This window comes from Pseudorasbora parva, chromosome 18 (genome assembly GCF_024679245.1).
Source record: "Pseudorasbora parva isolate DD20220531a chromosome 18, ASM2467924v1, whole genome shotgun sequence".
Lineage (NCBI taxonomy): Eukaryota > Metazoa > Chordata > Actinopteri > Cypriniformes > Gobionidae > Pseudorasbora > Pseudorasbora parva.
In genome coordinates this window covers 19,871,932-19,883,533 of record NC_090189.1, presented here as the reverse complement: position 1 = coordinate 19,883,533, position 11,602 = coordinate 19,871,932, and the positions used below count along the sequence as shown (strand labels likewise).

The 11,602-nt window shown below is 37.5% G+C and overlaps 2 protein-coding genes across 2 annotated transcripts; both read left to right on the top strand.

Moving 5' to 3' along the window:
• The first annotated feature begins 276 nt into the window (after window positions 1–276).
• LOC137046876 (odorant receptor 131-2-like) lies at window positions 277–1,251 on the top strand. The gene has a single exon (XM_067424317.1). It carries the CDS (start codon window positions 277–279, stop codon window positions 1,249–1,251), a length of 975 nt encoding a protein of 324 aa, XP_067280418.1.
• A 7,286-nt stretch (window positions 1,252–8,537) lies between these two features.
• Window positions 8,538–9,509, top strand: LOC137046004 (odorant receptor 131-2-like). The gene has a single exon (XM_067423062.1). The coding sequence runs from the start codon at window positions 8,538–8,540 to the stop codon at window positions 9,507–9,509; it is 972 nt and encodes a 323-aa protein (XP_067279163.1).
• The last annotated feature ends 2,093 nt before the right edge of the window (window positions 9,510–11,602 follow it).

The following is an 11,602-nucleotide window of genomic DNA, read 5'->3' as shown; positions in this document are numbered from 1 at the left end:
CATAGGGTAAATATTTACTTTACTTATGAATAGTAATTCCAATTGAGGATGTCCACAAAAATCCCCAAAGGGAGGTTTTGCCAGATATAATAATGACTTTAACCCTATTTAAAGTGTGATGCTCTGACAGAGCTCTGATCTTTTTCCCTCTGTGCCTTCAACAGCACGCAAGCCTGGAGATTTGTACTGAAACCAAGGACATTTTAGATTGCAGTATTTGTCAGTGTGCTATACCAGCATTTGTGTTCAACAACTTAAAGCTTTATTTTTCGGAATATGTCTGCTTTTAATGGTTCAACATCTAACCTCACTCAGGTTCAATCCCTGGTGAAAGCTGCTCCCTCAGATACACTGGTGAAAACATTCTTGTGTGTGGCTATATGTATTATTTTCCTTTATGTCAATGGGGTCATGATCTTCACTTTGAGGAAAAAGACTGTTTTTCAGGAGACATCTCGCTACATTTTGTTTGGTCACATGCTTTGGGTCGATACGCTTAATCTTGTTATGAGTGTAGTGTTGTTTGTGTGTGCTGTTTGTAGGCTTTTTGTCATGAAAATCGCCTGTCTCATCCTTCTTGTTGCTGCAACAGCTCTCTATCAGGCCTCAATATTAAATCTGGCTTTGATGTCACTGGAGAGATATGTGGCCATCTGCATCCCTCTCAGACACGCAGAAATCACCACCTACAAAAGAACTAACATGGCAATAGGTTTTCTTTGGATGTTAAGTTGGATTAAATCCCTGTGTGAGCTTATTATATTTAATTCCATTGATACAAACACAGCAATGAATTTGTTCTGCTCAAAAACTACTCTCTTTAGGCTGCAGGTCTATAAACAACTTGATATAGCTTTCGCTTGTATATTTTTTATATCTGTGTGTTTTATTATTATCTTTACTTATGCTTCTATAGCAGCTGTGGCTAAAACAGCCTCTGGTGATAAAATGTCTGCCAAAAAAGCCAACAAGACTGTTCTGTTGCATTTAATACAGCTGGGTCTCTGTGCTGCATCCATTTTAGTTGGAGTTATCCAAGAAGCTGTTTATGTTTATACTGACTTAATGACTTCAATAAATGTGATGTATTTTTGCTTTGTAACGTTTATGATTTTTCCAAAATGTCTAAGTCCTCTAATATATGGCATGAGAGATCAGGCCTTCAGCTCTTTATTTAAATATTACTTCACATTTGGTCTCAAAAGGAAAAACAGTTGTAATACAGAGATACATTTAGCAGGAGGAGGCTGAAAATTAAAGTTGTGGTATTAAAATATTATCTAAAGGGATTTAATGGATAATGTTATTTCATTATTAAGGAAAAAAAGGACATGAACTTTATTCAATGAGATACTGGTGATAAACCACACAATCTTGTCTTTGGCAAAACAAGCAACTGTATATCTAACAAACATAGGTGAATTCAGACTGATTGGGACACTTTGTGCCATTGAGGTGACTTGGGAAAAGTGTTCCATTCACCCTGAATTCACCCTATTAAACGTTTATCAAAATGTTTGTCAGCGCAGTAACCACAGAGTTAAGAATGTGTTTTATAAGGGTTGTTTTATTTGTCCATGTTTTGCTCTCTTTCCAGCTATTTGACATAAACATGATTACAGTTACCATTGAAGTTCATTTTTTTAGTCAAATACTGTCTCATGGAACATATGTGACATCAATATGTATGTGCTAGAAGTGAGTGAATGCATTTTTATAATTGAAATGAGAAAAATGTAATATTATATAAAATACTTAATCGAGCATTTCTTTGGTACTAACATGAATATGTAGATGTATATATTATCCTGTCCTTAATTTTAACATAAAAATGTAATGTAAGCTGGTGCATGTGTATGCATGCAAATGAAATGGCAAGCACTACTTGACTGTTTTTTTTTTTTTGCCAAACCAAAGCACAAAATCAGCACAAGTCTACCACAGTGCTGACGGTGCTCCGTAAAGTCACAATGAAATCACTATTGGCAGTGTAGCAGTAAATGATTTATCCATGTACATTTTGAATTCTTGTGTCTTTGTCTTAATTTGAAAACATGATTGACAAATATCTTCTCTTGTAAATTTTTCCAAATAATTGGAATGGGGAAAAATAAAAAGTGAGTCTGCATTCAAAAGCAAATTCTACATCGGCATACGCATATTGATAGCGGCTGCCTGATGCCCGCAAATTATATACAATTTGAGAGTGCACCTTGGGTGTCATGTTTTTTAAGGGTGCGTCTCAATCAGCTCCCTAGTTCAGTAGTTAGAGTGCTGATCAGAGAGTCGGCTATTTTAAGGGTCTCAGTCGCTGAATCCTTCCAGTGCACTGCAGTGTTCGCTCCTTAAAGGGGTGATGAATTGAGAAATAATAAACATAAGAAATGGTAATATAAGAATATCCTCTAAATTTCAGAGCTAAAAAATCTTCCTTGTTAGTCAAAGAAAAGCTTTTATAGATACCAGGCCCAGCAAACAATCCTGTGCTTCATTCTTATGTAATAGCGCTAAGAAACACACCTCTACAGCACGTCTAATTCAGTAGCCCCACCCACCGACTCATGGAGGTGATTGGCTCGTGCTTGATAGCCAACAACAATAAACATGCAGAGGAAGATAGCAAGATATTGCGCTATTCCTGGTTGTGGAAGAACAAAGTCGCTGCATAAGCTTCTTTCGGATCCTAATATTAGGAATGTGTGGAAGACATGTTCACTTCATTTCACTGCGGAATCGTTTGTAAACAAATCTCCAGTCGATGCTGGATTTGGATTCGACAGGAATTGTGCAACACACTTATGTGAGTAAAATATGTGCGTGAGCTCGGGATTCGCGCTTATATCGATCAATTGACCGCATAGACCAATCAAACGCGGGTGGATGAGAAATCATTGTGCTTGTTTGATAAAGACGTTTACGAGCCCTGTGATCGAGATAATCATTCCAGTTGCTGCTTCTCCCTCAATCTCTCCTCTCCTTTATGTGAACTGACAGGGGAGCTTAAGCTCATTAAATATGCAAATCTTATCCAATCCTAGCCATGGGTGTTTACTTCCAAGTCTCCAGTGCAGCATGCCCATCAAAACCCAGCGTTTTAGAGATAGCCTCAAAACCAGTGTAGAAAATAGCCTATTACTTATTGGTTATGATGTTTTTGATTGTAAAAACCACACAAACATCAATAGCTGACCTCAGACAACAGTATAAAAACTAAAAAAAGACAGTTCATGACACCTTTAAAATCACATGAGCAAAATCACTTCAAATAATGCTTTTAAAAACAGAAACCATTATTTTATTATATTTCAGCATAAATATACATAATTACACAGATAATAAACACAAAACATTTATAATTTATTTAAGGCGGAAAGTTGCATTTATATGTAACAAGCAAAGTATTTATCATAATGTGCTTTAAATAACATTGCAAGTAATGTCAGAAAGATATCAGCTCTGCTATTATTAATAAATACCAGTGATGCTGTTGTAAAATGAGAACATTGTCATGTCTCCGGAAATAGTCATCAGTGTCCGAAACATCTTTCCTCACACCTCCCCCTCACTCTCTCATTTCTGTCAATAGGGAGATGTGAGGGAAGATGTTTCAGCCGGGACTTTTTACTGCGCCGAGCCGAAGTACTCTCAGAAATGCTATTCCGCCATACATTATAGTTCTCCTTTTTAATCCGATTAGAAAATGCGCCACGTTTTATTTTGTCACCATACTTGATCGTTCAACTACTCGTGTAACTGTATTTAAATAGGGGAAACGTGGAGGTGTTTGGTACTTCTAACTTGATCTCTGTTTGGTTCCATAGTGAATGAACTGGGCTTAGGGAGCTAAGCTAAATGCTATCAGATCGTCACTGCGTGTCAGAGAGATTAAGTGCATGCACTGAGACGAGAGAGGTATGTATCAACTCGTTTAAGTTAAGGGAATAACATAGTTTAATATGAAAAGGCAGTGAAGTATCCCTTTAAACTTGAGTAGGCTAGAATTATAGCAGATGCTTATTTGAACCCTCCTACACCATTCATTGATACAATGGCTGCACTCCATGACAAATTTGGCCAACCGCATCAGCTAGCCTTAAGGAGGAATTGCAATTGTTCTTGAGAGTCCTAACATCAAGCAAGATGACATCTTCGCCTCCCAGAGGTTTGCTCTCCAGGTGTAGTCACTAGTGAGCCTACTGAGAACTCTGGGACATAATGGTGAACTAGAGCTTGTCAGGGATCAGTAAGGGAAAATGGGAGCAAGGACTCAAGTGCATGAAGAGATGACTTTATTAAATAACAAAATAAAACAAACACAAACCAAAAACCCACGAGGGGGAAAACAAACTTGAAATTAACTTAAATACCAAAATTAGTAAACATAATAGGGAGCAGAACGTCCAAACAGGGAACATCAAATGTAAGACAACGATCCAGCACAGGACTGCAGACCCGAGGGGATTATAAAGGGTGACAAACCAGGCAGGTGATGAGGGAGAACAGGTGGGCCAAATAATCATTGATAACAAGAGGGGTGGGGTCAGGGCAAGACCAGAGACATGCCATAAGACCAAAACATGACAAACCAAAGCACATGGCTAGAAAATAACAAAAACACCACAAACTAAACAAAATAAGACACATATGTGACATTACCCCCTCCTTAAGGAGCAGCTACCAGACAGGCCACCATGAGACCAGGGAGGAGCGGGAGGGATAGAATAAAAAAGTTCAGGGTAAGATAAAAAAGTTCAGAAGACCTGGCCAGCGCACACCGTTCAGGGGGCCAAGGCGGCAACCTCGATTCCAGAGGCCAGGACAGTGCACACAGTTCAGGAAGCCAGGGCGACCAACACAGTTCAATAGGCCAGGACAGCCCACACAGTTCAGGAGGCAGAGTCCTCTCTGGTCACAGGCTGGAGCCCACTCTGGACTCCGATCAGTGGAGTCAGCAGAGCAAGACATCTGGGCAGCGCAGACAGAGTAAGGCGCCTGGGCGGCACGTCTGGGATGGCAGCAATCTCCGGACTGGTCTCTGGGCTTGGGAGCACCAAACTTGGGACCACCGAACTCTTGACCTCCAGACTTGTCACAGAGGAAGCCTTTCTTCTCCATCTCGTGACCACCGGACCCGAACCACCAGACCTGGAACAACCAGAATCGGAACCACTGGACCTGGGACCACCTGAGTCGGATCCTCCTCAGCAGAGGTCTTCGATGAAGTGGACCCCTTCTTCCTCCTCCTTCTCCGCTTCTGAGTCATAAAATGTGTTTTTTAGGGCTGCGGCAAACCAGCAAAGTACTGTGTCAGTTCAAAAAAGTTACAAATAATTGAAAAGTGAAAAGGTAAAAAGCCATTTCTATACTAAACCACCTCTGCCACAGCACCTAGTTGTGTACCCTGTGTACAAGCATTGCCCTGAGCTTCTAAAGATCCTATGGAAGATCTTGCAAGTGATAAGGTGCAGAGGCACAGTAGCAGACCAGTGGAGGCACGCAGATGGGGTCTGGATAACGAATTAGGACAAGTCAGATCAATCTTGTTTCTCAGTGTGGAAGGGAAGATTTTCTTTCAGTGTCCTAGCCCAATGGATGACAGACTTTCTCCTCAAGAATTACTACATCGACACCTGTGCAGAAATGTGCAATTCCAGGAGTGCTGGGTTGCCTAGAACACTGGGGTTGTCACGCAGTTGATCATAGAGGCTTGCAAAGGGACGCAAGGTCTAGTGGTACTTTGGCTTGACCTTTATCAACACATATGGCTCCATTCTCCACAAGCTCTTTGAGATTACCCTGGAACGCCACCACCTAGTGAGATAAAAGGCGTCATCATAACCTACTTCAGGAACTTTAGGCTTATATTCAGTTTGTGGAACTTAACAAAAGAATGCCACAATCTTGAAAAGGGGATCATTACTTCAATCTCAATCTCAATCTCATATATTTATAAAGCACTTTAAAAATAACAAAGTTAGCCAAAGTGCTGTACATTGGCAATACACAAAATAATTTACATAACACACATTAAAACTATTCAAGGTAACCATATCAAAAATTAAATTTAATAACCAGATGTTTAACGCAATAAAAGGGCAGTCACAATAAAAGTCATCTCAAACTGTGTTAAAGGCCAAAGAAAAATAATGTGTTTTAAGAAGAGATTTAAAAACTAGAAGTGAGTCAGCCTGCTTGATATGAAGTGGCAACTCATTCCATAATTTGGGGCCAGCGACTGAAAAAGCACTCTTCGCTTTCTCTTTGTCTTAGGGACAATGAGCATAGATTGATTTGCCGATCTAAGGGAGCGGGACGGTGCATGAGGCTGAAGAAGGTCAGACAGATACCGTGGAGCGAGACCATTCAGGCTCTTAAAAACAAATAAAAGAATTTTAAAATCAACACGAAAATGCACAGGTAGCCAATGCAGAGAAGCCAAAACGGGGGTAACGTGTTCGTATCTTCGGAACCCAGTTAACAGATGAGCTGCAGCATTTTGCACTAACTGCAGGCGAGACAGTGAAGACTGACTAATCCCTGCATAAAGTGCATTACAGTAATCTAGTCGTGACGTAACAAAGGCATGAATCAATATCTCTAAGTTTTGCTTGGAAAGGACAGACTTTACCTTAGCTAACTGCCTCAACTGAAAGAAGCTGGTTTTGACAACTGCTTTAATTTGTGTGTCCATATTTAAATCCTGATCCATCTTCACTCCTAAATTCGTTACTATCGGTTTTATGGATGCAGTCAAATAACCAAGGTCCACCGGCGGAATTTTACAATTGTCACTTGGCCCAACTATCAAGACTTCAGTTTTCTTTGCATTAAAATGCAAAAAGTTCAAGGACATCCAATTTTTTATGTCATCAATGCACTCTAATAGTTTACGAGCACAAAAGGCTTTTTCACGGTGCAAAGGGATGTAAATTTGACTGTCGTCAGCGTATAAATGGAATGAAATGCCATAAGTACGAAGAATTGATCCAAGTGGCAGCATATATAAAGAAAAAAGAAGAGGCCCCAGAATCGACCCCTGAGGAACCCCACATGTAAAAGGAGCCGAAGACAACACAGAGTCACCAATATTGACACACAAACTTCTGTTGGCTAAAAACGATCTGAACCACTGTAAGGCTGAACCTCGGATGCCCACCCAGTTTTCTAAGCGAGAGAGAAGAATACCATGGTCCACTGTGTCAAAGGCAGCTGACAGGTCCAACAGTACCAAGACGACACAGTGGCCAGTATCTGCTGCAATAAAAATGTCATTAAAAACCCTCAACAGTGCCGACTCGGTACTGTGAAGGTTCTTAAACCCTGACTGAAATAACTCTAAAATATCATGTTCGTCAAGGAATGATTTCACCTGGGAAAAAATAATATTTTCTAAAACTTTAGACAAAAAAGGAAGCTTAGAAATTGGACGAAAGTTTGAGAGCTCAGCTCTCCACCATTACTTGGTGCACCATCTCAGTGAAAATATAAGACACATTTATCAGAAAATAAATTACATGTCATTGCAAGAGGGAGGGGAAATTATTTTGATTAAAGATTATGAAGGCATATACATTAAAAACAAAAAGTGCACTGGAAAAATAATTTACAGTGCTGCTACATTCCATAAAAAATAAGAATGGTCCATTTTGATATCATGGTGACTTTTAAGGTTGTTTTGCCCAAAGCTGTCAAACACATAATCAGAGACACGAAACACCATTCTAGAGGGAAACATAATTTTCAGATATTGTTGAAAGATTATGAAGAACATTTTTTTTTGCTGAATTAATTTGCACGGATAAATCGCTCACCCCAAGATTAGAATGTGCACTAACAATGGAAATATGATTCATTTTTGATTACATGCAAAAGTGTAATTAAAAGTAATTTACAAAGCCTAATATACCAGTGGCCTTACGAAACCAAAATTAAAGCACCTTATTGAGCATTTTGTTTGCACAGAAAATGCTAAACCCAAAGTCTGAACGTAACATGACAAGTAAACAAGTAAATACTCTTTTTTTCTGACTGATTCGCAAAATAGAAGAGGAGGAATATTTTGTTCATATCTGTGTTGATGCAGTCAAAGTCATGAGGTTTTCTGAAAACAATGAAATACAAGTTTTGTTAGTTGAAACTGAGCTCATATGTAATCACACCCTAGGGTCTCTTGATTGTCATAGGGTAAATATTTACTTTACTTATGAATAGTAATTCCAATTGAGGATTTTCATAAAAATCCCCAAAGGGAGGTTTTGCCAAGATAACAAGGTAAACAAAGTAAACACACAGAGACATCCCTCCCACACATACACAAAACAATCACTGGGATTCAACACGTCTGTAAAATAATAATGACTTTAACCCTATTTAAAGTGTGATGCTCTGACAGAGCTCTGATCTTTCTCCTCTGTGCCTTCAACAGCACGCAAGCCTGGAGATTTGTACTGAAACCAAGGACATTTTAGATTGCAGTATTTGTCAGTGTGCTATACCAGCATCTGTGGTCAACATCTTAAAGCTTTATTTTTCTGAATATGTCTTTTAATGGTTCAACATCTAATCTCACTCAGGTTCAGTTGCTGGTGGATCGAGATGCACCGGTGAAAACATTCTTGTGTGTGTCCTCATGTGTTATTTTCCTGTATGTCAATGGGGTCATGATCTTCACCTTGAGGAGAAAGACAGTTTTTCAGGAGAAATCCCGCTACATTTTGTTTGGTCACATGCTTTGGCTTGATACACTCGATCTTTTTATGAGTGTAGTGTTGTTTGTGTGTGCTGTTAGCAGGATTTTTATTTTGAAAAATATCTGTATAATTCTTCTTGCGGCTGCACAATCCCTCTATCAGGTTGCCTTACTAAATCTGGCTTTGATGTCACTGGAGAGATATGTGGCCATCTGCATCCCTCTCAGACATACAGAAATCACCAGTTACAGAAGAACTAACATGGCCATTGGTGTTGTTTGGACGATGGGTTTGATTCAGTGCTTGTCTGAGATTATTATTTTCTATTCCATTGATTCTACAAACACAGTGATGAATTTGTTCTGCTCAAGAACGACTCTCTTCAGACTTCAGATATATAAGAAACTTGAAATAGCTTTTACATGTATATTTTTTGTCTTAGTGTCTTTTGTTATTATCTTTACTTATGCTTCTATATCAGCTGTGGCTAAAACAGCCTTCTGTGATAAAGCATCAGCCAAAAAAGCCAACAAGACTGTTCTGTTGCATTTAATACAGCTGGGTCTCTGTGCTGCATCCATTTTAGTTGGAGTTATCCAAGAAGCTATTTATGTTTATACGGACTATATGACATCATTACATGTAATGTATTTTTGCTTTGTAGTGTTTATAATTTTCCCTAAATGTCTAAGCCCTCTTATATATGGCTTGAGAGATCAGGCCTTCAGCTCTTTATTTAAATACTACTTCACATTTGGTCTCAGAAAGCAAAATAGTTGTGATACAGAGATAGGAGTAGGAAAAATAGATACTAACTGATGGTGGTTACAAATGATTCAAAAGATACAAAAACACATATTTTGCATGTCATGAGTGTATGATGATGAGATATTTGAGATCAACCATACAACAATACAGTAACTTGTGGACAATCATTCAAGCATGTATTTAATGATCACAGTAAACCACACTTGTCACAATGTTTGCCAGTTCAACAACAGATATTGAATGTAACATGTTTGTTGTCCATTTAATATTATGACAACTGCTTTTATCGCACTGTCAATGAATTTACAATAGCTGATTTTAAGCATCCAATCCTTGTGGAAAACTATATGAAATCAGACTAATAACTGTGTAACAGGTAAAACATTGTATAGCATTATGTCTATCATTGCTTCATAGACCAAAAAACTCATATTAACAGCATTCTTTTACAGTTCTTCACTGTCTTAGAGTTGATTATTGCTACACGATCTGTAACACTATTGCTGTTTTTCCTGCAAGATGTCCTTATAGAGTTTATCCATACTGTTTGACATGACTGATCGACTGTTCCTCCTTTCCAGTGCATTTGTGCAATCCATAAATAAATGTAAACTGTTCCAATGATTTGTTATAGTGATTGAAGATGTAGACATATTTTGTGATTTCATCAAGACCCTGCATAAACGCACACATGCATACTGATAAATGTATTAAAATCACATATATTCAACCTCATTGAATATAATGTGCCTGAGAAAAAGAATTTATGATATTCTCTTATAATGCACAGCTATGATGTATTTTTTTTTATGTTTACCAATGTACAGGAACTTCTTGTATATCAGCATAGCAGACATATTTGTTCTATTATATAGGTCTGTTTTCGAATCCATACTCTGTATTTTTTTTATTAAATTTTTTTGTCTGTTTTGCTTAGACGCTTCTAAGTAAAAGCTTGAGTTTGTATATTCATCTCGCCTTGTGTTTCTGTCATGCATCAAATGGTGGATATTACAAAACACATCTTCTGATTTTCTATTTTATATCAGCAACATCGTACTTCAGCTTCAAAATATGTGTAGCCTTGAAGGGTAGGTCTATAGACAGATTCCATGAATACACTTAACTCGCAAACATGTTTCTGTCATGAATTAAAAAATAAAAAGTAACTGTGATGTTTCTCACAATTCTAACTTTATTTCTTGAAATTCTGAGTTTATAGCTAACTTTCAGGTCTAGGGAATAAAGTCAGAATTATGAGATAAACTCCCAATTGCAATGTGATAAAAAGTCACAATTACTTTTGACCCTTTTTTTATTTTATGGCGGCAAGCTTTCAAATAAGAACGTGAAGTTATTTGGTTTGTATCACAGATTTTGTGAAACATTTAAAAAATAGATATGTAGATGCTCTGTGAAAACAGGTTAAAAAGGCGATCACTGAGGCTGTACCCTAAGGTGCATATTAGTACCTTAAAATAAATACTGCACCTAAAGTGTACATATTAGTACCTACTGTACAGTATATGGTACATATTAATACCTTTAAAAAAAATACTTGGTTAAAAACAACCCAATTTGGGTTTAAAATAGACAACTCTGCAATTGGGTTGTTTTAACCCAGCAGTTTGGTTAAATGTTTGCCTAATGTGCTGGTTTTATTTAACTCGACTATTGTTTAAAAATTACTGTATTGCTTGCTTAAAATAAATCCAAAATATTGTTGGAAATTAAAACTGTATTAATTTGTTTAAAAAAAAATAACATTACTAATCCGTTAAATGAATAATAATTAAACAATAAACATTTATTAAATTCTTTATTACCTTTAGTGCTAGCTTTTTTGCATAAGCACTTGATCGTTGGCAAAGAATAAATATACAGAATACATTGTATTAGGTATTCTCATTCATATTAGAGTCACTTTTATAAAACTTTTCTATAAAAATATATAAAATATTAAAAATATCACCATGGCTGCAGCCTTATGCCTACTTTTGAGTTACAATTATTTTCATGTATTGATATTGTCCAGATATGGGGCTTTATACTTTTTTATCTGAAAACAACTGATTAAAATGCTTTATTTATAAATTGCTATTCCAATTGAGGATGTGCCCAAATATCCTCAAAGGGATATTTCC